Below are 26,256 nucleotides of genomic sequence, written 5' to 3' on the forward strand. Positions count from 1 at the left end.
CACAGCGAGAGCATTTTGCGGAAGTCAGGTGGGCTGCCAGATGTGTATGGAAAGCTCTTCCCGAGCGTGAAGATCAGCAGGGGAGAAGATAGCAGTGTTCCTTTTCGTGTTTAGCAGTAGTCAGTAGAAGCTGCTGTCCGGGCCGTTAGTTAGGAGCTGTCATCCTGGTACTCAGTGGAAATACCATGAGGAATAAGGTTAAATTGTAAAAGGCCATTTTTTTGTTTGAAGTGAGGGGGGGGAGACTTGAAGGTTTTAAGGAGAGTGATAGTTGTGATGAAGGCAGTCAGTGCAATGACCCTTGCAGGAGTTTTCAGGGTGGAAAAGAAGGGGGTGAGACTGTACTTAAGGACAGAAAAGGATGTGGCAGTAGTTGAGCAAATAAGTGTTAGATTTGTGATAGATCTCTGCACACCCGCAAGAGAGCTCAGAGAGACAGTAGCAGGAGGGGGAGCCCAAATAATAACCTGCTGGGCTACTCCCAGGGCCATCAGCCCATCCAAGTCCTATATGCACGAGCCCAGAGGAGCACAGGGGTGCACAGTGAGAGGCAGGAACCCAAATCAAGGAGGAGCAGCTCCCTTGTCTGGGCCCCTCCCAGGACTGTCCCAGCAGAGCCATCAGCCCCAGAGTGCAGGTGTGAAACTCATCTGGATGAGTTGTTGGGAGAAGCTCTCCAAATCACCTTTTGGACTAAGGGATTACTGCCTAGGGGTGGGACATATTGTGGGATGCAGGGGAAGAGCAGTTTGCACAGGACTTATTATGGGATCTTTAGGGCAGGAACCAAAGGCGGGACAAGGGAGCGGTTGAGGTAATTTCAGGAGGAACAAGAGTGGGAAAGTAGAGGGGCAAGGGGGATAAAAAGGGCTGGTGACATGTCAATACTTTGCTTGTCAGTATACTTGACTGATGGTGCCCCACACCTGATCACCTCTCTGACCATCAGAACTTGAATAAGAGATGATTTGTGCAATACCCAGTGAGGGCAGTATCTTGTGCATGTTACACAGACTGCGTGAGACTTGACCACTGGCAATGGAACCTCACAAAAAGGTTCAGGGTAGATGTTCAGGTGTCAGTGAGCCCTGGGGTGATCTTGTTCCTAATCACGAACAGGCCAGAGAACAGTCCATGGCCTGTTTTTAGGCCTATGATTAGATCCGTCCTAGCCTGTGTCTCCCAGGTGCACACCTTGGTGATCAGACCTCCTTGTAGAGCAGTGAGAGAACACTTGGAGCCATAGGAGTCATCCAGTGAGAGGCTGACCTAAAGAAACCAAGGTAGGGCAAGGCATGAACAAAAAGAAACATGATCAGGTATGTCAAGGCCATTTGACTGGAGAGGAAGAAGGACAGTTGACTCATCATTTGGAGATTAGTAGTTAGGAGAATATCAACTCACGGCTTTAGCAAGAGCAGCTTTAATAGAAGGCATGGGCAGTCTAGAGGGAGGAGCTGTGTGGCTTGGTTCAGGTGTGTGGATCCCAGGCAGTTGGGCAGGAGAGACTTGTCCTTATAGATAGTATGTGGAATGGGAAGTAAGAGTGGGGCAATTAATTTGTGATCAAAGTGTAAACTCTGGAATTTTAATTTAGGAAAAATCTAAAATATAATTATAAAAGGACAAGCATGCCCGGAAGGAGCGGGGCAAATGTTTCAGTGTTGGTGTAAAGAAGATCAGTGGAGCAAGGGGAAGGACTAGAGGAGCAGAAAAACAGAGAAGTTCATGCCTTTGAGAGGAGTGTTGGAGTACCAGCGACTGGGGATGGTAGTGATACCAAAATATTTTTTCAGTTTTCCATGTGTTGTCTATAACATGGCTTGCATTCAGAAAGCGGTGCAACCTTTTGGGAAGGAAAAAATGAAAGGGGTAGTTCTTTCCAAGGAATGAAATTCACTTAACTGTAGCAAGTGGGTGGGTGAACAGAGCATGTCCATTCCTCACCTGGTGTACAGCTATGAAGGTAAGAGGGTATTATTAAGAACCTGCAAGGTAATTATACTCTGCTTTTTTGCAGTCTTACTATCTTTCTTGAAAAAACTTCAAGTTACTTTCCAGAAGCTAGTGGCATAAACTGTCTGTGTTTGACATTGTTTTCTGATTGGGGAAGTTCAAACCATTGTCCATTGCCCATTGTTGCTCATGTAATCTGTGGCAGAGGCAGGACTTGGAGCTAGATTACCATGCTTAGTCTTACCAGTGTAGAGTATTAAAAATATTTCCTTGAAACACTTTCTCAAAAGAACAAGAAATGACTTTATGAAATAGTGGTTTTCATAGGAGCTGCATCTTAGCTAAGCGAGATGACAGAATTGTTGGTACTAAGACTGATTAGAAGTCACCCAGCAATTGGAGCGAGGGCAGAACAATGTATGTATGCTCCTCTGTGTTTTCTGATTTCTGGAATGTCTCTTGCATAAATTGGTCTTAACGTTTTGCAGGTTTTCAGATCTATTGTGTCCTTAACATTAACATAATAGTAAAACCTATAGGCATCTGTGTAGTGCATTTTTAATCTAATTTGCAACAGTACTTAAAACCCGTTTAATGTTATGTCAATGTACAGTAGTTTCATCAGAAGAAAGCGATGCGAAAGGTGATGGTGAAGACACTCGAAAGCGTTACTACTTTCGACAGAGGAAAACTGTTGAGCGCTATCAAGCTCCGATGGAAAGTACGTTACGTGCACAGTTCCTCTTCAAGCTAACTTCTTGCATATGAGTGAGGTTTTTTTGGAATGAAAATATATCTATACATACACTCAACTTCTATTTACATTTCTTACCTTCATTCTGCAAGTAAATTTTATTAAATGCATGTATCCTGTGCACGTGATATTTCGTTGCCGTTTGTCATACTTACTGTTGATTTTCGGTAAAAAAATGACCTACGTATCCTTCAAAGAACAGTAACTAAACATACTTCATAATCTTACCCTTGTGTTCTTCAGTTCTCCTTAAAAAGCAGGTGTGTGTTTTTTCACTTCTACTGTGCACTGATTTAAAAAAAAAAAAAAATCCCCTTCCCCAAATCACTTGAAACTTCTGAAATTAGAGATGGTGGAAACACATCATGTTTTCTGCCTCCTTCACTATCCTGCTTTCTCTTAAACTTGTTTGTAACATTGTTCTAAATACTTTGCTTTCAACAGAACCAAAACAACGTAAGATATATTTTTCGGGCCAGTCTTCACCTGACAGACGTTCCTTTAGAAATAGTCAGTCACAAGGATCTTCCAGAAGAGCTAACAGGTTGGTGTATAGTTCTTCAATAGAATAGTGATAGTTCTTCTTTATCAATAGTGCCATCAGTCACATTACTGAATGAAGCTTTCAAGGGTTTCTGTATTGGTGGTAATTACAGGCTAATAGTAGGATTATTGCTGTGGTCTGAGGGTATAAAGATAACGAATGTTGGGGGGGAGGCTATACTTCTTATTAGCCATTAAATTTTTTAAAAGGCAGTTTTACTGCCTTTTCACTGATGCTGCCTTATCACTGATAAGGTGATTATGGAGGTTGTGGCTGAGATTGTGGAACTGAGATTCTTTTATTCTGGAATTGAAGCCAGAATATCTGTCTGAAAATTATAGACTATTTAATCTTGAGGGATACAAATTATTTTCTTAAAATTGAAGATAATTGAGTTAGAGGGAGAACCCGTATGGAAGTTTTAATTTTTTGTTAATCACCCAAATACTAATTCCTCTCTGGAATCAGTTAATGTTTCTGTATGAAACTATCCTTAAACAAGAAAAATGCTAAGTGAGATTATAAATTGCAATAGTAATGACAAAGGGATTTTGGATCCTGTAACCAGTTAGAGCATGGAGAATGGGGTCTCTTGCTAGATAGGAAGCACTTTGTTTTGCATCCTTGAAAGCAGGCAGTTATGGAAGGAAGGGTTTTTGAAGCCAAATTTTTAAATAAGTTAAAAAGGTTTATGTTTCCCAGAGTGGATACATAATGCTAAGTGAAACTCTGTTTGTGTGTGTGAGAGAAAGAGATTGGACAAAATGAGTAATCTGTTTATGAAATTTTGCAAACTGGTTAAACATTTTACCTTCCGCAGAAAAGCTAAATTTTCCTGTCACAAGGAAAATCATGTAATGTAACTTGAAATCAGATTCATTCATAAGAGTGCAATGATCTGGAAATTTAATAGATCTCAAAGTAAATTCTGAGAGAGAATTCACTTAGATTTCGATATGACTTAGTGCGTACTTCAATTTTGTTACTTGCTTGTTTCAATGTATGCAGACGGAGACAGGCAGTCCATGACAGTGATTCAACATCCTCATCTGATGACGAAGAGCAGTTTGAGAGGCGTAGGAAGCACAGCCGTGACAGAGATTTAAGGTTAATGAAATTGGAGAATCTGGGAGGAGTTTGCATCTGCCTAACTGTGAAGTGTTATCCTCTTCCTCTTGTACACTTTCTAAACTGTGGCAATATCTAATCATATCTGTTGGTAGTGACAACTGTAACTGGACTCTCTAAAACTGGATTTTTAGAATTGATTTTTAATAAGCAATTTGATTTCTAGGCGGGAATGGGGGGGAGGAACACTTTTATGTCATGTTTTAATTACTGTGCTTTACGGAGGTTTATTCAGTCAGAAAACCACCGTAACAGAAAATGTTATAAATAGAGGAAATGACTGAGGTTTTGTTACATAACAAATGCTCTAGAAGAACTATTTTAATGACAGTCTAACAGATAAGTTTTCAGCCTGATGTCTTTCAGACATGAATGTCTTCTGGGATGTATATCCCAAAGTCCTCAGCAAGTACCAGCTGTGGTGGACAGCCTTTATAATGTTAATCCACACTGAAATAAGTATCCCCTTGGGCTGTAACTTTTTGAATGTAAAATCTTTGAAAGATGTGAGTGTGTTTTTGGGGGGTTCTTCCATCACACGAGTCAAGGTCAGTTCATGGTCTCCACGTACAGCATAAATGTTTCTTGCGTTCATACTGGCGTGGATATTCGTAAGTGCTAAGAGTTGTTAAAATAATTAATGGTTTAATGTCTGGAGTGACCATTTTCCTTTATTTACTCACAGATATTAAATGTAAACCCATTTGAAGGAATATTTAACTATTTAGGAAGTTTATGGTCATTCTTAAGGTTTTCTACATTCACTTTCCATCATTATAAAAGCAAAAATCTTCTATTGGCATCCTAAGTTAGAAAGCGCCTTTCTCTTTCTCCTTAATTCAAATCAGGTGTCTTCCACTAAACTTGGGGAAAGATGAGTTAAAGAGAATTCACAAGGAGCGAATGAAACTTGGAGGAAGTCTCTCTGATGGCAATCCAATGCAAACAGATTGTTCGGTAAGTATTTTTAGTTCATTGTCTCAGCAAGATGTTTCCAGGGTTTATAAAAGCTTTCAATAACGTGCTGTCTACATCTACCTTGGTTTATGGTTTTCTCTCAAGCAATCTGAAAACTGCCCAGAACATTACCTTTGTGCTGACATGTGATTTCTGATGGAACCTTGTTGAGGGCGCAGCTTTCTTTAACGTGCAAAAATGTGTTCTATTGAATTTATCTTTAGGTACGATTTGATGGCGTAGGTGGACTTTCTGACCATGTCGCAGCTCTAAAAGAGATGGTGATTTTGCCATTGCTTTACCCAGAAATCTTTGAAAGATTGAAAGTTCAACCACCAAGGTAACAGACATTGCTTAAAACTATAATTCACTTGTTTTCTGGAGAATATTTGACTGAGGTATCAATATATTTCCATGCTTCAAAATTTTCAGCGATGTTGATGGGGTTTTTTTGCAGTAGCAAAAAGTAATTTCTTGAAAATGGATAGAATCCAGAATACATGTGGGTTCAAAGATTTCGTGTGTGGCGAGAATACACTTTAGAGGTGTCTTGCCTTTAAAAGGTGGGGTTATGTTGTTTTTAATTTGAGTTCTATGTACAAGTCAACTTGATTAGTTTACAAGCAGGAAGGAATTACTGGTAGTCATCTGTGTTGCTTGGAAGTCCGCTTGTCTGTCCCACTGACTCTTTTTTTTTTTTTTTCCAAGTGCTCAAGTAGCAATTTTACAATTGATAGGACTTGAAACTAGAACCTTGCAGTGTGTGTTTGTGCTTGGGCTAAAACAAGAATGTGTCCACTTCTTACACAGCTAAATTAGTTCTGCGTTATGAGATGAAATGATTAGAGATTTAATTGTTAGCTTTATATATTCTTGGTCACCAAAACTTGATCATGGATATTGAAATATGACTTTAAATTCTTTGCTTTCAGTAACTTAAAACTATTGCAAATCATCAAAATAAAATCTCTCAGTGTTTTGCTTCTTTCTTCATTGGAATTATCTTTGATAGAGCAGTGTATTGGGTTTTTTAGATGAAGAGTATGTTTATCTGGAAATGCAGAATACCCTCCCAGCTTTAGAGTTCCTCCTCATTTATCATCAGCAATGGATGGTCTGGGAGACCAAATCCAGTAACTTAAAGCTTTTTGATGGAGAATGAAATGCTTTACTACCAAATCTTGATTCGTGTGAAAACAAGAATGAATATGCAGTGCATCACTGAAAAATGAACTGGTGATTCATGTTACAGCCCAGTCTCATCCTTCACTGAAGTTTGTTCTTGTTTGGCTCCACCGTGCTGTAACCACCACTGTTGGTTTGTCAGCAGCTTTGGAAGTGTCCTTCTGGGACACTATGATCTTTTCTCAAGCTTTTGTACATTTGTGTTATCCTCTTTATTCATTTTGTTTGCTGCCTTGTTGAATCGTGTAGGAACACAAAACTTTCATCCCATTTGTCTTTTCTTACACTTCAGCTGTTACCGCTGTTGTATAGATGAAGTCTTTTATTTAGGAGAGAAGAGTTGTGCGTTTTAGGGATGGGGGTTGTAATGGGTTTTTTCTTACTTAAATATTTTTCTTTTTTTTTTTAATTGCAGAGGCTGCCTATTCTATGGTCCACCAGGGACTGGAAAGACCCTGGTGGCTCGTGCGCTTGCTAATGAGTGTAGCCAAGGGGATAGGAAAATAGCCTTTTTTATGAGAAAAGGTGCCGATTGTCTGAGTAAATGGGTGGGAGAATCTGAGCAGGAGCTTCGTTTATTATTTGACCAGGTAAGGTTGAAATGTGCCATGTGTTTTGTCCGCATTGTAACTGTAATTTTCTGTGGTCAGTATTTTTAAGAACAGTTCACTCCTTTTCGTGTTTTGTCAGTTCCCTCCACTGAAATGGATTGCCAGTGTTTCCTTTTTCAGTGGGTTTTTTTAGGGGCTTGAATCTTGAGGTGATTGGGAAAGATTAATAAACAAGAAAACCTCACAAAGCAAACCCCCACCCTCTGGCACAAAACAAAACAAAAACCCACAACCAAACTTACCCCCCGCAAAAAGACAGCCACAAAAAGGGTTTCAAGAGGCAAGAGATATGAATCATAGAATAGATTCATAGAATCACAGAATCATTCAGGTTGGAAAAGACCCTTGGCATCATCGAGTCCAACCATCAGCCCTACTCTACAAAGTTCTCCCCTACACCATATCCCCCAGCATCTCATCTAAACGACCCTTAAACACATCCAGAGTTGGTGACTCCACCACCTCCCTGGGCAGTGTATTCCACTGTCTGACCACTCTTTCTGTGAAAAATTTTTTCCTACTGTCCAGTCTAAACCTCCCCTGTTGGAGTTTAAAGCCGTCCCTCCTTGTTCTGTCACTAATCACCTGTGAGAAGAGACCAGCACCAACCTCTCTACAATGTCCTTTCAGGTAGTTGTAGAGAGTGATGAGGTCTCCCCTCAGCCTTCTCTTCCTCAAACTGAACAGTCCCAGCTCCTTCAATCGCTCCTCATAGGATCTGTTCTCCAGGCCCTTCACCAGCTTCCTTGCCCTCCTCTGCACTCGCTCCAGCACCTCGATATCTCTCTCCTATTGAGGTGCCCAAAACTGGACACAATACTCAAGGTGTGGCCTCACCAGTGCAGAGTACAGGGGGACTATCACCTCCCTGTGATATGGTGGCTTTAGATCAGAGGGAAAGAGATACGGGCTAAAAGCACGGTCATTTAAATTCATAATGGAAGCTTGCTTCCAGAACCTGTAATTGAATTAAGTCCTGGCTCTGTTCTCAGTGGTTGCCAAAGAGCTGTAAAAACTACTGGTATGATTTGTTTCCTGTCACCCAGTCTCAGGGGGTTGACATAGGCTGCTGTCTTCTGTTACTTGTGCCACTTACTCCATTCGCTCAATTAGTAGAGATCCCTGATGCTAGTCTGAAAAATCTAGTTCTAGTGACCTTCCAACCATAACATTTTTCAGGCATTTTCTCTTTAAAATAGTGCTGGTTTACTTCTGTCAACATTCCTGTGTTTTCATTCCAGGCCTACCGGATGAGACCCTCAATTATTTTCTTCGATGAGATAGATGGTCTAGCACCTGTGCGGTCCAGTAAACAAGACCAAATTCATAGGTAGTACATTTTTTGTACCTACATAGAAACTGCTTGATCTTTGTGAAAAGAAGACCACAACCTATTTAACTTTGTGACACATTAATTTATCCTGAAAACTAGTAATTCAATGCTACTAAATTTCTGATGATTTTTAAACAATAGTTGGAAACAATTCACTAAGCTTGAGATCAGCACAAGGCTTGTGTTACCTTATCTATTTTTTGTATGTCTTCAAATGAGTCACTAATCTGTTAAAAATCAATTAAAAGCTTGTCCTTTCGGGGTGATCATTGGAGAAGGTCATGTAGAACATAACAAAATTTACTAAACCAGTGAATGAAAATATTTTCCTGTTAGCTCTATTGTGTCAACACTTCTGGCCCTCATGGATGGCTTAGACAGCAGAGGAGAGGTGGTGGTAATTGGAGCCACCAATAGACTGGATGCCATAGACCCCGCTTTACGCAGACCAGGTCGGTTTGATCGAGAGTTGCTCTTCAGCTTGCCAAATAAAGAGGTAAGAACTTAAACTCAGTCTTAATGCTAATGTGGCAGAGTCCATCTTTATAACAAAACCATGTAACAATGCAGTATCACGGAGCAGTTAAAATCGAAACCAGTATTGTACAACTTGGACAAAAGAGGGATATCTGGAGAGACTGTCTTGTACTGTGGAGGGCAGATCTGGTACTGAATATTTATGATGAAGATGACTTCACCAAAGTTCTATAATTAGTTCTGGTTTCACTGTGACCAGCCAAGAAAATGGGATGCTTCTATCAAATGTTTAAGAAAGATTGAATGTATGAATTAGCTATAAATTACTGCTATCTCGTCTTGGAAATGAAAGAAATGGTGTGCACACAAGAATTCTATTTTTGATAACAAAAACTTTTATCAAGGTGCAGGAGTGAATGAAAATATTTTGTTCCCAAAGCGGTTCATGCTTGCTTACTTATTTAATCCACTTGGGCACTTTCACCCTGAAGTGTTCTTGCTCTCGCTTCTTGGTTTGTGAAGGGATAGCGGCTCTACCTGTGTTGGGTTGTTCCCAGGCTGGGTATCCTGGGAGACACCTCTGAGCATTTGGGGATCTTGCGTTCTTCCTGGTACTTATTAACAGGAATTTGGACAAAGGGGTGAAGGACGCCGCACGGGTGGAGGGCTTGGGAAGCTTCTAGTTCAATGGTGATAGCTAAGCAATGAAAATATTATAGCAACCAAATAATAATAATATAATTTTCATTATATTATAATTATTTAATTATAATACTATCATATATTGTATTATAGCTACCAAAATGTATTGAGGGGGTGAAGACAGTGTGCAAAACTGGAACCCTGGTTTTGTGTTTTTCCTCTGGCTGTCACTGACACTTCTTTTTCTTTTATTAGCGCTTTTTGGAAAAAGGATAAAATACTTAACTGGACTGAAGGCTGGTGAAAGTGCACTAAACAGTGTATTTAAAACAAACATTTGTCTCCAGTTTTTATCTGCTTTCAGCAACAGGAGAGGGGGTGCCATGAAACAGATCAGATACATTACTCCCTGCTGTGGAAATCTAGAAATCTGCCCTAATTAATCTGTGTACCAGGAAATACTTAAATGAAAGTCTTGCTAATCGGAGATGAGGATAGGCAACATTTGACACATTCTGGATCAGTGACAGTAGTTTGAGTCATAATTATTATTCTTTGTTAAAATTTTAGCAATTTGAAATGTCCTGCTAGGACTGTTTTCCATTAATGAACCAGCAGAAAAGCAAATTTTATGAAGTAATGAGACTGTCACCATGAAGTTTTGCTGAATTTGAGAGAATTTTCTTAGGTGAAAAATCTCTGTTTGCATATAAGTTGTTTTTTTTTTTTTTACTACACGTTCTTCCTCAGGATCATTAGGTCTTATACTTGTGGAAACTTACTTTTTATGGAAGCTATAAATGCATTTGATTTCACTGCAGACCCCCAGGAACAAGTTGAGAATGATTAAATGTTGTGCTTGAAAAAGCAGAGAGCATATTAACTGAACTTTAAAATTCTTAAAAGTTTAGCAGAGAAGAGAATTATTTGTATTATTGTGAGGTTTTTTTGGGTTTTGTTTTGTGGTTTTGAGGTTTTTTTAAGAGAAAACTTGGGACAAACTAAAAGGCAACCATTCTGTTTCCAGTCTAGAAAAGAGATTCTGAAGATTCACACACGAGGCTGGAACCCTAAGCCATCGGACAGGTTTCTTGAAGACCTAGCTGAAAAATGTCTTGGTAAGTTTGAAAACCAAGTGAGTTACTGTATGTGACTGAGTCCCAAGGAATCTGGGCTTGTGTCAGGCAGTACCCCAGCTCTTGTGCCTTGCTGCAGAGTGAGGCGGTGAGGCAGCTGGCACATCTTGGGAGCAAAGACAAAGTCAGATGCTTCTTTTCTTTTGATTTTATTTTTTGTGTCAGAACATAGAATGGGTTTTAGGCATCTTCCTTGGGAGCAAAGTTTTGACTGTGAGGCTGCTTCATAAGTGCAGGATATCAAGCTACAAGCCACGTAACAAAACTTCTCCGCAGTGCAGTCACTCTAAATTCTCTCTTAACCGTTAATGTTGGGCTGTATACAAAGTCTTTCAGGGCTGCACTTTAGAAACTTTGGCCTTGACTTCTATGTTGCCTGAAACTGACCTAACATTTGATTCTTGTTTTGTTTGTTAGGATACTGCGGTGCTGATATTAAATCCTTATGCGCGGAAACTGCCCTTTGCGCTTTGCGCCGGTGCTATCCTCAGATATACAAAAGTAATGAGAAACTGCAGTTAGATCTCACTTCTCTTAAAGTAAAAGCAAAGGATTTTGTCATGGCTATGAGGAAGATTGTCCCCGCTTCACAGAGGGCTGTAACGTCACCTGGAAGACCGCTGCCCCCTCTTTCAAATCCACTGCTTGAAAACACATTAGCAGAAATTTTACAAGCCTTACAGAAAGTATTTCCTCATGCAGCGGTTGAACTAAAGAAGGACCAACAGCAAGGTACAAGAAGAACATCCACTTCATTAAAATTCTGCCAGAGCAAAAGTTCTGGTTTGTGCAATCAACATAGGCAAACCTCTCAGCTGTAATGATAGTAGAATGTTATAATATGCACGTGCACAGTGCTGCATGGGAGCTGTGAATGACTCGCCATTTGGAGTAGAGCGCTGTGTGTTCTCTGCTAGAGCACCCTGTTTCTGACAGTAGCTAACATGGTATTTGTAATTTCTAGAGATGGATCTAAAGTTTAATGTATGAGGCACCTCTTTCAAAATAAATGTTTAAATGGGGAGACAAGGGTATTTTTACATGAATGCTTCTAATTCCTGTCTGAAGAATGTCAGGACCACAAGACAAGGGGTTTAAGCTAAATACTAGTTTAGGTGTTATGACTTTTAACCACAGTCTCTGAATTGAAATGTTTGTGGATCACACTGTACACTTGCACATGAGATCAGAATGTTTGAGGAGTGGATACTTCAGGGCTTGGCTTGCATAACATATGTAAGCTCATGCTCCTGACTGCATCAGCCCTGATCAGGTTTAGTCTGTCAGTTGGTGTGAGCAAATAAATGTATAAACTCACTCCACTCCTGATTAATGGAAATCTGTGAATAGTTAGTTATTATGCTCATTCCTGGAGAATATTCCACCAGTATTGCTCCCAGTAGAGCTGGGAGATGTATTTGCATTGGGAAAACAGGCAAAACTCCACCAGCCAAAACAAAGCAGAGAGGCTCGGGGATTGGTAATTGCATCCCCTCTCTGCTGCCCTCTTTCCCTTATCTCCTCCTTCAGTGATCTGGAAGGAGCCTTATTTAGCAGATGTGTTGGTCTCTATATTCTGACTTACTAGTCTGAGACAAATGGAAGTCTGTGGCCATCGCATTCACTTAATTGCCCCACATCCAATGGGGGAACCTCCTCCAGAAAGAAGTAGCCTTGTTGGCTAGAAACTACAGAAGTTGTTCCTAATCGTCTTTATTCTAAGAAAAAAACTTCCAGTTTTCACCAACAGAGGGATAATAGCTTACGCAAATCACAGGATACAGGACAGCTTTGTAGAGACTTGTGCAGTCTCCTTAGATCTGTGGTAGAATGAACTCTTCAGAAAATAGCTTTCAGCAGTTGCCCTCAAATACAAGTGGTTTCCAACACTGATTTAGAAACTCTATTAATGTGATAGTGAGAGATAGACTATTCAGGAAAGTTAACAAACTTGTCTTGTCTTTCAGACAGTTTAAATCATGTTTTAAGAGATGATGAGATAGAGGGCAATGAGGAATCACCATCAATCTTTGAAGAGGAGCCAACTCATAATATGCCCGGTAGACAAAAGGAAAACCTCCTCACTTTCAGCCGGTAAATGTTTATCCCCTTTATGTTTATGTTTTGAAGATGGCTGGGTCTGTAAACAGTTTTGATGTGAGGGGTGATAGATGAAGGAGTAAAGTGGTGTTGGGGGGGGTGGAGTGATCAGTATTTGCAAGAAGCAAGGTTGAAGATCCAGCTGGGTACTAATGTTCTAACGGAGTACACTGTCATAACCCATCAAACTGAATGGCCCAGCCCTCTTTTCCCAAGTCAGTGGTCAACAGACTATTAGAACATATTGATTTAACCCATGGTATTTCTTGAAAGACTCAAGACCAGAGAAATGCGCTGTCTGTCCTTCTAGCTAAAAAACCCCTATGGATTTGTGTAGCCATCTTTTGACCCTTCTACCTTTCAAGAGTGTTAAACCAGTAGCAAGTTATGTAGCAGAAACAAAATTGAGAAATCGCTCGTTAAAACACTGTGAGAAAAACCTAAATGACGTCTGCATTTTGTACCTTTCATCTACTAAGTTGATGTTAATCTTTTGACATTTTACTGTGGAAGTTGTATAAGCCAACAGTTGAAAAAGTAGATTCCTGTCGTCACTGTAGGGTCAGTTATTTTTCTCACTTTCTATCACTGTGCTGTCCAGAAAGTCTTCGGACTTGCTGAGCTTGGTTAGGTCTCTAGATCTTTGACTTCACCCCGTAAAGGTACAACAGTATTGGGGTGGAAAAAGCAAATGCTTTTCACAAATGTGTTTTGTGCAAATAAAGCAAGACGACTGGGAAATTAATGCATAATTCAAAGTGAAACAATTAGAGTGACTGAATAAAACAAATGTAAATCTTCTACGTCTTCAGTGTACTGCTGTAATTTAACCGATCCAATTGTGTACTTGGGATAACAGCTAATGTGTTTCAGTGCCTGTGTTAATTTTTTTCTAAAAATGTGGTTCTGCCCCTTCCTTCCCACCATCTCCAGTAACTATAGCCAAATTTCAGCTAAACTTGACAGATGCAGAGATCTCACAGTTACTTAAACTCAAGACCTACTGAGAATTGGTGTGTATGGGCGGTGAAGAGATCCAGATTGGCGTGTGCTGAGAGTTTTTTCCCCCATATCAGGTTACTGACCAGTTGTCATGTGTGTATTGAGCTGGACAGTCCCCCTGTGGGATTTAAGAGCTGGTACTTAACCGAGCCCAACGAAGAGCAGACATGCTGGGGATTGGCAGGTTTTCTTAGGGGAAGTAGAGTAACAGTTTGTAATAAAATGGGCTGTGATGGTCTTCCTGATCACAGACCAGCTTCTTATTTGCTTGAAGATGGAGAGTATTTACCAAAAGAAAAAAGTGCATAGGAAAAAAAACTTTAACTCTGCATGCCTATTCTTCACTTCATTTTTAAACTTACTTTCTCCTTACTGTTCTAGAAATGCTTATTATCAGCCAACATCTTGCAGGCCACGGTTCTTAATAGCTGGAGAATCAGGATATGGGCAAGCTTCTCATTTGGCACCTGCGGTAATACATGCCCTGGAAAAGTTTCCAGTTTATACACTAGACCTAGCCACCTTGTTTAGTAGCAGCACGTCCCCGGAAGAAACGTGTGCACAGGTATCTGTTTCCTCTTTAATCTCCTAAGATACATGAACAGTATGTAAACAAGTAAAGTAAGCAAAATTCATTGTTAATGGAGTTGGCCTGGCTTGAATGTGCTGTTACATATACTTTTGTCTGAAAATCCACTTTTCTTCTAGATCAGATGACACTGACTAAGGATGTTGTACATGCCTATATTTTCCATTTCAAATTAAACAGCGAAGATGTTGTTAGCAGCTGGGGAAGATGGGAGGTGCTGCTAACAAACCTCTCCTTATGGCAAGAAATCCTGCCGGACTCGGTGGGATCCAGAAAGTTGTTTTCATTGCTGCTTAAGACTCTGTGCTCCCAGGAGATGGCTCTGCATCAGCCTGGCTGTTTGTCATGCACTTTCTGTAGCCGCCTTTTACATTTGTAAAGCAATTGAGGTTTTAGGGAAAAGAAGTGTTTCTTTTTTATACATATACAGCTGCCCTGCTGCAGTATATGCAGTAAAAGCATTAGAATTCATGGAACACTTACATTGGTACTATGGTGTGGGTTTTTTAACTAGGAAAATTAAATGTAAGCAGATTTAGCGCTATTTTCCTTTTTACTTGTAGGAAGGAAATCCATTTCATTGTTTGACATCACTGTATTAAAATATTCTGACCTTTAGTAGCAGCGTTTCAGAGCTGTACAAGTAAGGACAGCCACATTACATGGCTGGATACTCTTTTGTCGCATAAGAGGAGCAATTCCTTTCTTGTTACGGGATGGTTGCATCTGCAGTCCTATAACCAGCATGTCTAGTCACTGCGCGGATATACCACGTGCCCTTCTCATCTTGTGACAAGGACTCCCAGAATACTGATAATCCCAAAGGGTGCACAGAGAAATTTGCCATGTGAAAGGACTGTTGCCACTCTCCTCATGCAGTAGGTGCATGTCTTCCTTTGTGGTTGAGGTACTACCTGTAGGCAACGGCTTGTGGTCTTTCAAAGCACGTGATCTGTTCTGATGGATCCTTTGGTAATGAGAGGCTGTGCGTGACTGAGCTATTCAGGCAGGCTAAAGACAGGTCACCTCTTATAAAATGTACTTGAAATTATGAATTGTAACCAGGCTTCTTCTACAGTGTCAGCCCTCATCTTCTCACATAGGTCTCTGTTTGTTCAGACTCTGCTCCAGGCTGACTTGGATATGTGCCCACTCTGAATTGAAAATGGGTGTCGTTGCAGTCATGTAGCGATTTACCCAGACTAACACATCTTGCTGAAGGGTTAGTCTTGTTTTCCTGCTAGTCTTGGGCACACCAGCACACCGGCTGAGTTGTGAAACTCTAGGAGTTATCTTATGCTTAAGTAGTTTTGAAATCCGTCAGAGATTCAGGTCTGTTTCTATCTGCGTAGCAATGTCTATATTTGAGTCAAAGTGAAAATTTTACCTTCTTGTTAAGAAGTTGTTCTTTTGCTGGTTTGTTTTGATGTTTTGGCTTCATGTACTCCTGTTTCATAAGATAGTTTGACTGATACGTAGTTACTCATTGGCCTATTCTACATGGTTTAGTTTTCTCATCCAAGAATTTCTTTTACCAGCTGATGCGAGACGCTCAGAGAACAGCACCGAGTGTCATTTACATCTCGCATATCAATTTGTGGTGGGAGGCTGTTGGAGCTACACTGAAAGCTACTTTTATAACACTGCTGAGGAACATTCCAGCTTTTGCTCCAGTGTTGCTGCTTGCAACATCTGATGTGTGTCATGCAGATCTCCCGAACGAGGTATTTCTGTTGATACTTTTCTTAATTTTTTATTCACTTTCTTGTTAATTGAGCAATCCTTTAAGCATTGGAGTACTGTGCACTGTTAAGCAAATTCACACTGTTAGTACTCAGGCACCCTAACCAGGTCTCTTAAAATCTGCTTAGATAAAACAATGCTGAAGGCATTTGTGTAAAGTGTTTTCTGAGTAAAGAGATTGACTTTGACCCAACTTTTTCGCCTTCTCGCACATTTATGCTTATTAGACAGATGTATAAATTTACTTCAGATCATAATTCCAGTGACTTATAGATGGTTAGATATGTTCTTAGTCAAGAATATACAGTGTTTGCCATGTAAATGGGAAAAAGATATTTTTACTAAAAACGCTTTTACTGAAAATGAAAGATGAAAAAATACAGTGGTCACAGCGTTAACGATGGAATGTCATTTCAAATTGAAATACCTCCATAAAAATTTCAATCTCTTTCTTCATGTAGGTGGAAGCTTTACAAATTAGAAAGCTACGTTCCAACTTCTCTTTAAGTAACTTGGTAGTCGATTTTCAGCTGTATTCCTTAACACAATTCAGTAGGAGTACGTGCTTAGCTTTCTAGACATCTTAGAGTGTGCATTAAAGGAAGGTGTTCCACATGTGAATATGCTGCTCTGATTATTTTGTCTCAGTTACTGGGGGGGGGTGTGGGGTGTGTGTGCTTAGCTAGACGTGTTTATCATCAAAGGCTGTGAAACGGTTTAACTTTCTACAGAAGTTTTTAAGCTGTTATTAAATTCCTTCTAAAATAAGTATTGAAATTCCTTCCATACCTTGTGGTAGTAGAGATTGAAAAATAGAGTAAAACTTGGAAGTATGCAACTTCAGATACCTCATTGAAATTAATTTTCAAAAAAACCAAACCAAAACACCTTACCAAAAAGCCTACACTCGTCTGCTGAACCCTGCCCATTCCTTCTGTAGTTGCCATAAAGATTCAAACTAAAGGATAGCAAGGCAGGTAAATGCAAAATCAGCAGTCTTGGAGTGGTGAATGTCACCACTTTATCAGTGTGTCATATGGTCCCTTCACTGGGCTTGAACTCTAGGGGTGTTCCTTAGAGAAGATACGTAATTTGCTGTGCTACCCTATGAAAATCCAGCCTTTTAAGGCCAAGAAGATAACTTTTTCACAGTTTGTCTTATCTAGATGATTATTCAGTCTAATTTAGAAAGGTACTCATCTTTTTGGAAGAGAATATAAACTTGTGTGGCCTTCTATCTGTAATATCTTTTCTCCTTGTGCTTTAGATAAAAGACTTGTTTATTAATGAATATGAAGTTTTCCAACTCCACTTGCCTAATAAGGACGAAAGAAGAAAGTTTTTTGAGGACTTAATTATAAATCAAGCTGCTAAACCTCCTGCATCAAAAGACAATGCAGGTGAGGATATACTACATATAAACCTTTGCTAGCTGTAAGTTAATAGGTACACAGTATTTGCTGTGGTGGTAATTTTCTATCAATAATTTTCCGTATGCTTGTGTTTGAGTACCATAAATTGAGTAGAAGTTTCTGATTGATTTAAGCTTGTCAGCAATTGGAGGAACTGCCTGTAGCAGCACCACCACCTAAGCCTCGAGAGCGGACAGAGGAAGAAATAAGACAGCTCGAGGAGCAGGAGGAGGATGTGCTGCATGAACTTAGGATTTTCTTGCGGGATGTGACTCACAGACTTGCCACTGATGGACGTTTCAGAGCATTTACAAAGCCTGTTAACCCAGGGGAGGTAAATGACTGTTGACCTGTAATACCATTTTATCTGTGTGTATTCATAATTTCTCTCTGTGTATTTCTCAGCATTTGTGTGCTCTTTATAGGAAGGTTTATCTTTGTTTTTAGGACCATACTGTTCTGATCTTTCAAGAAGCAGGAAGTGAGTTTTGCTTTTGCTGACTCCTTGAGGCTCTCAAGTGTCTGTTACTTGACTATTCACTGAAAGCCCTGGGTTCCTTTTAAAATGCCTTTAGAACTTTAGAATATTTTAGTCAGAAGGGACCTACGGCAATCATCTAGTCCAACTGCCAGTTAGACCAAACGTCAACACAGTTTGCTCATTAAGAGGCTTTGACATGTAGGTGTTACAGCACTGAAAAGCAGAGATACCTCTTTCTTTATTCGAAACAGTATCTATAGGACTGTTTCAATAAAGTCTAAAGCTCTTTCACTGACTGACAGTAGTTTCTGTGAGAACAGGAGTAGAAGCAGTAGTTTTAAAATAAATGCTAAGATTCTATTCTCCGTTTCATCTGGGGCTCCTCGGTATGAGATCAACCATAAGGGCTGTGTGGTTTCTTCTTCCTCCCATACACTTCTTAGTCTCTTTCTCATTGAATTTCCTCAATAAGTCTAAGCCAGGGGCATATACTTCCAAGTCAGTTATAGTTTTAATAGAGCTTTGTGTTTCAGCAAAGTCCTGCTCCCCTAAGCGTCCACTGACTTGTCTTTCCCTTTACTTCTAGTTTCCGAGATGTGAATAATCTAAGTAAACATAGATGTCCTCACCTAAACTAGTCATTAGGCTCCTTTTACGGTCTGGGTAAAGAATGGTCTGGGTCCAGTTAACTCATTCTAAAGTGGATGTCTAGGACAGATGCTTCAAAGGTGTAATTCTTGCAGCCTTTTTCTTGCTTCCAACAACAAAGAGAATCTCGGGTGACTTCACTGAGAAAGGTTTCTTCGCTGTGATTTTCTAAAGCAAAGTGAAATGAATCCCACTCTGGGTGTCTGTTTTCTTCCCTGCCCCACACAGGCTTCTGACCTCCCTGCTGCTTTCTTTCCCTCTTCTGGTCTGTTTCTTCAAAGCCAGTTGAAGTAGCCCTTCTATTTTCAAGAAATGAACTTGTTAATTTCCATGTTTTCAGATGTGTCATAAATATTTGGGGTTTTTACAAAGTAGTTTATTTGACTTTAATAAAATAATTAATTTTGGTAGACACTGTGTTAAATCTCTGAGCACACTTATTTCATTTGTAGGCATCTGATTATGACAGAGTTATTAAACAGCCCATGGACCTGTCAAGCATTCTTACTAAGATTAACTTGCACCAATACCTAACTGCAGAAGATTTTCTCAAAGACATCGATCTAATCTGCAGCAATGCTTTAGAGTACAACACAGATGAAGATCGTGGAGGTGAGGATGTGTTTTCATCCTGAATTTGGAAAAATTTAAAATGTATAAATTGAGAGATGTCATCTGTGGGATTAGATCATTTTAAACACCCACAGAGAGCGTTTCTTGCCAGGTTGCTAATGTCGTAGCGTTGAACTACTTGGGCATGAAATGGCAATAGAAGTGTTGATCAGTAACTAGTGCTTTTGCTTTAATAATTAACTCTTATGTTGTTATATATATATGTGGAGATATATATATATGTGGAAAATACTCACTGAGATAACCTTTCAGAACCTACCTATGAGAAGAACAAAATCTTTCTAAGTGATCAAAATAAAGGATTTCACTGGCTGGTAGAAAATACTCACTTCTGACTGTAAAATTTCAGGTTGCCTCATTAGGCACAGAGCTTGTACTTTGAGAGATACTGCATACGCCATAGTGAGGGCAGAACTGGACAAAGATTTTGAACAATGCTGTGAAGTAATTAAAGAATCTCGTAAGGAAGGAGGTATGGTTTTTGACACTAAGGACTTTAATACTTGTCTTAGTATTTGTGACCAACAATGCAAGACACAATTCTTTGGTCTGTTCTTTCCTGCAAGGTTGTAGCTCTTCCAAGTATGTTCCATCTTACTGCTGTGCAATGCCAAAGGAGAACTCTGTTCCGGGGTGTAAGGAAACAGAACCAAAGTGTAATGAAAAAATGAAGATGCCACCAGCACCTGTAAATTCAAGTACACCCCGCCCTAAAGGCAAGTTGCATTTTATTCAGACTTCTTGGAGACGGTGTTAAAGTCAACGGTACCTTCTCTGTTCTTGTGACATAACATGTTTCTGTGACGCCTGGTTCTTCATGCCAGAGTCCTCATATTTTTTAAATTGCTTCAGAATGTGAGATAAATCCAGAGATCATTCATTCGGTATGGTTATGAAGATCAAGTACAGTGGTTAGTTTACATCATAAGATACTGGCTTTGATGGCCCAACTGATATTTAATGGCTCCTAAATTGCTACCTCTTGAAGTCAAAAATGTTGTACCTGGCAGTTGCTGAACAATCAACTAGTTCTTAGTTATATAAAACAGCATTTTTGCCTTCCCTGCTCTGAAATGCTAAACTCTATGCTCTCTCTTCCTGTGATTTCCAATTGAAGGGCGAAAAGGGAAAAAAATAGGGGAGCAATCATGATAGATATGTAAAGGAAAGATCATGATTTCCTCACTCTTCCTGTGAAAAGGATATGAAAGAATAAAGGGACTTGGGTGTCTCAGTTAAAGCACATGACATAGTGTGAAGTTTCCTGGTCTCACTGGCATGACTGAGAATTTTGCCATTGACTTCACCCATATGCTTTGAGCAGCACTCCGTGAATACAAAGAATGGTGGCTTTTTCTGGAAGGCAAGAATGCGAATTTTGTTTTAAACAAGGTTAACTGAATCAGAAAGCATATGAGGCATAAGTGTTTACGGACAACGTTTTCTCCAGCAAATATTGCCTTAGAATTGTCTCTTTAACTCTGCCCAACACGCATTTAGCTTTTGAAGTTTACAGCTTTAAAACAGATTTGAAGAAGGGCTTGTCTCCAAACGCTTTTCTGTTCATCTAGATTAGTTCACGTAGTAAGACAGTAAGCAACTTCACCTAATAACCTTGCTTTGCAGTAATACTTCCTATCAAAAGTAAGAATTTTCTGCTCATAAAATCTTGAAGCTGATGGTTTTGTGAATGAAATTCTGTAGCTGGCCTTTAAAAATCTAATAGCAAATTGACCTCATTAATTTGCAACTCTTTCTCTATAGACACATGTAGGGAGACAGACAATGGTACTTGAGCTCCTTTGATCTTTTTCCTTGTAAGTCAAGTAAGATGAGGATGCTGGATTTTGAAGGAAGAACTGTTTGGGTAATGTTTTGGATTACTTTTTCTGGTATCTCTTTGTAGGTATGTCAGAAAGAAAACGCAAAAAGAACAAAGGCTCTTTGGGTATTGGGGCAAAGAGGAGGAATTTTCAGTTCAATAAAGAGAATAAAGTTCCGGAAGATCAAAATGAGGTAGAGTGCGGTGAAGAGTCCCCAGAAAAACATTTTTCTAATGTGAGTCGGACTGAAGTTGAGCCCACACAGGATTACGTGGTGGAAGAAAATGAAAACATACTTCAAGAACAACAGAAAAACGGGAATGAAAATAAATCTGGGGCAGAAAATGAAAGAGAGAGCATTTTCCTTTTGGCCATATCTGCTTTTGAAAAGGAGAGTGTCGTGCTTCTTGAACGTTCAGAGCTAAGAAATGACAGTGAAGTGATGGATTCCCAAGTAGCAGAAAGTTTGGAAGAAGGAAATTCAAATGGTAAGTGAAAGGTCAAACGGGTCATGTAGCTCCTTTTTCTTCCTAAGGAGGGTTACACTACTTAGTAGGTTTTAGTCATCTTTAATGCCATTCTGTTATAGCTGTTGTATCTCCTTAGAACCAGCACTCAATGTTTCTTGCATAATGATGCTGCCCTGTCCCGATCCAATATCGGGGCGGGTTCTTAAACGATCCCAAGAGCGAGATTAAGACACAAACGAGATCAGATGCTGTATAACCTTGTGAACTTTATTTGCCGTAACAATTAGTAATAGCGATAGGACAGAGAGGAAAAGAAAGGGAAAGTCAGAATCCCTAAGCAAGAAAATGGTAGATATGCAGCTAATTACCACCACCACCAGGGATCCAGTGATGTTCCATTGGCTCGGGCTCGGTGCAGGTGATGGTGCTCCAAGCTCCGCCGAGGTCCCAGCTCCAAGTAACAAGCATCACAAGCGTCGAAAAAGGGATGCACAAGAGAGGAGTACGCAGTCTTTTTATTGTCCCAGTCCCCAAGATTTCTCCAGCTCCAGAGTCCGCCCATTTCCACGGAGCTCATTGTAATATGTGCCGCCCCGTGGTCTTCCATGTGCGTGCGCCCAGGTGTTCATGGTGGTCGTGCTGGCGGGGGGTCGACCTGTGGTGCCTTCAGCCTTTGCACGTCTTCCTCGCCCCGATTTCCTTTTCACCCAGCTCGCGTGCAGGTACAGCTTGGCAGGCACTACCAAGGCTGTCGTTGTTCTAGCCTTGAGCAGATGTCATGGTTTCATCTGGGACTCTGCGTCTCCTCCAAAGCGTACTCCTTCAGAGCAACAGGATGCTGAGGCCAAGAAGTGGTAGTTGTGAAGCAGCAATGTTGAGACAAACAAAGTCTAACACAGTTCCTTACATGCCCCTCTAGTTATGCTAGCCAAACTCATGTTTTTCTGCAGCTGCTGGTTTTTTGATTCTGAAGTTTGTTTTTCACATGGTACCTAATTGAAAAACACTCGTTGACTTTCTTTTATCGTATGAGCAGTAATGAGCAGCATAAGCTAAAAAGCTGTGCTTCAAGCAGTGTGGACCCAGAGTCACATGTGGAATAGAAGACTTATGTCCTAAAGTTTGCAATGTAAGATGTGTTTCCTAACCTAAATTACTTTGGAAGTTTTACTGTGCGGTGCTGCAATGGCAACTTGACTATATTTTTCCCCTGCCTTCTGTAGTGCTTTTTTTTTTGTGCCTGAGTTTCTGATTTTTATGGAGCAGTGACTTTTGCCAGAAAGAAAGTGAAAGTCAAGCATTTCTCAGTGAAAAAATGGTAACAGTTTTGTCTCTGTCATCCAGAGAGAACTGTGTCCAGGTACAGGATACTTCACTGATACTGTATGCCAGATAAACGGAAATTCTGACTTAAGAAATTTGTGTCATTCCAGATTTGTGGGTACACTCTGTAACTCGTTCAAGATGTTCTCAGGTAGAAGAGCAGCAGGTGATATGTGTCGAGCCATCCATGGGAACTGTCACACAGCCAGTGACTGTCAATTACCAGGAGCTCACAGTAAGTCTAATTTCTATTTTGTTAATACTGAAGTAGGACATTTTCTTGCTACATGTACAGTTGCCAATTAAATGCCAATTAAACAATGCCAATTAAAACAATTTATGGGGAGGATATATAGCTTGTGAAATAATTGAACTGGTAATGGGCTATGACTGTTGTGTTTCCACACCTGGTGTACACTGTTGTTCTTGCTTTTGGTGATCTAAATTTTAGGAAACTGGGTTCTCTCCCTCATTTTTTAATTTAAGAGGACTTGTTGAATTTTAAAATAGCCCACTGACAACCTGCTGGTACTGTTGGTTATTGATGTCTTAACAGTTTCTATGATGGATTTGGGGGTTTTGGTTTGGTTTCTTACAGGTTTTCATTTATTAGGAACATGAAAAGGACCTCTATTTGTAGCAGTGATGACTTTAAACCTGAAGGTAGCAGGCTGACATAAAGCTCATCATGGCTAAAGTACGAATACCTGCTTTTCTGAAATAACCAAAATCCAGTGTTAGAATTTTGCATTCATACAGTTACAGTGTGATAAGGATTTTCCAGTCCCTTGTAGGAGAGAAGTTGCTATCCTAGGCTACAGCTGGGGAAAGGCGTAAAGATGGGCCTAGCTGCAGGGAGTAAAAGAGGTTCCTTTACATGAATTGGAGAGGGTAAAAGAAGGAATATTGCAGTGAGGAAAATTAGGAAAATGGCTAGGTTGCAGTCCTGGAAGTTGGCCAGCGCAGAGGAGGGCTGCTGTTTACCTGCCATGATGAGCAAGGGAGTATTACATGGATGTTTCCCCTGTGTTAGGAAATTGTGACCAGACAGGAGTCCCCTTTGGTGAAGGGGCTTGTCAACACAGTTCTGTCACGTTTTTAAGCTGTGACCTAATGTGTAGAGGTGAAACTAACTTTTTAAAGCTGGCTTCCTAAAGAAGCAGATTTCAGGGAGGGGGTTTTGTTGTTCATGTCTTCCTGAGTATGCAGAGAAGCCACATAGGTTTTTCATAGAGTCAGGGTACTAATAGCATGTTCTCCGAGGTTATTGTCCACTGGACAGGTGGTAAGTACGATAGAGCCTTTATATATGTTTCAGCTGCAAGGAGTAATACAGTCATGAAATGCATCTGATGTGAGGGAGGCAGAGTTTGATGACGGGCAGTTGTGAGGGAGTAGTATTTTCATTTGGTATGGCTGCTCTCTTAAGCTACATCTTCACAGCCTCACACACCATACAGATACTAAACAACCACAGCAGGGGAAGAAGGTGCTGCCACTCCCTTGTTCCTGTTGCTTTCCCAGAGATTATCACATTCACATCTTTACCAGAAACAACTATGCGAGACATGGGTCGTCTGCTACAGGTAGAGTTACTCTACTAGTTTATCCACTCGTCAGTTTAAAGGCAGGAGCTAACGGATCTGACTTTGCTTCCTGATGTGCTTCAGACACTTGAGCAATGTGTTCTGCCAGTAGCTGTAGGCACGGTACACGTTCAGCTCATGGGTAATGGTGAGCCCCTAAGGATGCTTCTCTTTCCAGCTGGCACAGCTGTATCTAGAAGATCCATTTTGTGGTGCCCTGCATTGCAGCAACAGTTTCTCTCATGAAATGCAATGGTGGCTTTGCTGTGGCAGCTACTCTACAACAAAGTGGATTGTGTCATTCCCTGCTGTTCTGGAAGCAGTTGATTCACAGTTACGATTGTTGATGTGATTCATCAGTAATAAAATATTGTCTGAAATTTAAGCCTGCCTTTTTTCTGAAGTGTGAAAAAAAACCCTCATTTTCTCCAGTTAAATCTTGTGAGGTATTTTATCTGTTCTCTGAAGCGTCACTCATTTTATTTAACAATATAAGGAAGTAGGATGTCACTTGTGTTGTACTGTTATTGTTTAGCTTCTGAAAACATAAAGAGCCTATGCAAAGTATCTTGCACTATTCTCAACTTGCTGTTTCCATTTTTTTCTTCAGCAACTGTTGCATTATGTCACTGTGATAACTGAGAACTTCAGTATATTTCACTTGGAAAAACTCTATGCTGTTCTTAGTCACTGCATTTACCAACATCGGAAAGATTACGACAAAACCAAATTAGTGAAGGTACGTTTTTCTTGTCTTACAGCACTTTCCATCACTGTTATGCATGTGTGTGTTATGCATGTGTGCGTGCGCACTCTGGACATCACGCTTACTTAGCATGACTCTTTACTGCCTAGTTACCTGTGTTACAAGACTTTTTTCATTTCTGTCTGGAAGACATTTATCCATATTGCAAAACCATTGTTGTATTTGGCATAATTGTTGGCAGTTTCAGCAGGAAAAGGCTTGAACTTGAAGTCAAGGGGTCCACCCACACAGCCCTCTCAAAAGCAGTTAACCTCAGGCTGTCAGTAGTGCTTCTCCAGAACCTTTTTAGGGGCGGGGGGCTATGAAAGGAGGGTGCTTTTCTCAACCTGTCGCTTCCTCTTTTTCCCCTTACAGGCAGAGGTGGTGATACTTCATATAGCACTCATTCTATTCTTGAAAAGAAATTACCTATGAGACATAACAAGAGTTTGAGACTCCTGTAGTCTCATCGTAACCTTTTTTTAACTAGCGTGACTCAAGCATCTTTAATTTGACATAAGGGGAGATTTCTGCCTATGCTGGTTTAATGCTGAGTCAAATTCTCTGATCTCTTCCTGTAAGAGAGGATTTCTGAGTTGTCAGAACTCAGCAGAAACCTTCCAGAGGCACCCATGGTCCCAGTCAGGCATTCCCAGTATCAAGTCCATTTAGATGGGCTGGATATTCAGTCTTCAGATTCAAGATCGTTGAATCCAGTTGTCTTTGAGATGCTTGTGCCTTAGAGGGATAAAATTCTTTACGCCTCTCAGTCTGCCTTAAAAAAGAGGAAGCCTCTTCTCTTTGGCCCTGGTCATCTCAATCTCTTCTACATCTGGTAAAGAGTTAGAACGGACGCTCCATTCTGATTGTGCAACAGTGAGGATTACTTGGATCCAGGGAGGCCATTCCTGAAAAATGTGCCCTTCTTTCATCCCGTAGAATGACGTAGTTTAGCATGAGAAGGGATTTATTTACGTT

At 40.3% G+C, this 26,256-nt stretch overlaps 1 protein-coding gene across 1 annotated transcript in view; it reads left to right on the forward strand.

Moving 5' to 3' along the window:
- ATAD2 (ATPase family AAA domain containing 2) overlaps positions 1-26,256 on the forward strand; it is a 39,726-nt gene that overhangs the window by 12,594 nt on the left and 876 nt on the right. Inside the window, exons 7-27 of the mRNA XM_074845957.1 lie at positions 2,570-2,677; positions 3,155-3,254; positions 4,263-4,361; positions 5,231-5,339; positions 5,564-5,679; positions 6,940-7,114; positions 8,377-8,465; positions 8,805-8,964; positions 10,615-10,705; positions 11,141-11,455; positions 12,691-12,817; positions 14,207-14,390; positions 15,953-16,138; positions 17,425-17,557; positions 17,704-17,903; positions 19,151-19,310; positions 19,681-19,803; positions 19,898-20,047; positions 21,238-21,642; positions 23,058-23,182; positions 25,144-25,272. Of these exons, the coding sequence (XP_074702058.1) occupies positions 2,570-2,677; positions 3,155-3,254; positions 4,263-4,361; positions 5,231-5,339; positions 5,564-5,679; positions 6,940-7,114; positions 8,377-8,465; positions 8,805-8,964; positions 10,615-10,705; positions 11,141-11,455; positions 12,691-12,817; positions 14,207-14,390; positions 15,953-16,138; positions 17,425-17,557; positions 17,704-17,903; positions 19,151-19,310; positions 19,681-19,803; positions 19,898-20,047; positions 21,238-21,642; positions 23,058-23,182; positions 25,144-25,272 (3,284 nt within the window). The remainder of the gene's footprint in view (positions 1-2,569; positions 2,678-3,154; positions 3,255-4,262; positions 4,362-5,230; positions 5,340-5,563; positions 5,680-6,939; positions 7,115-8,376; positions 8,466-8,804; positions 8,965-10,614; positions 10,706-11,140; positions 11,456-12,690; positions 12,818-14,206; positions 14,391-15,952; positions 16,139-17,424; positions 17,558-17,703; positions 17,904-19,150; positions 19,311-19,680; positions 19,804-19,897; positions 20,048-21,237; positions 21,643-23,057; positions 23,183-25,143; positions 25,273-26,256) is intronic.

The sequence above is a fragment of the Strix aluco genome, chromosome 1 (genome assembly GCF_031877795.1).
Source record: "Strix aluco isolate bStrAlu1 chromosome 1, bStrAlu1.hap1, whole genome shotgun sequence".
In the NCBI taxonomy this organism is placed as follows: domain Eukaryota; kingdom Metazoa; phylum Chordata; class Aves; order Strigiformes; family Strigidae; genus Strix; species Strix aluco.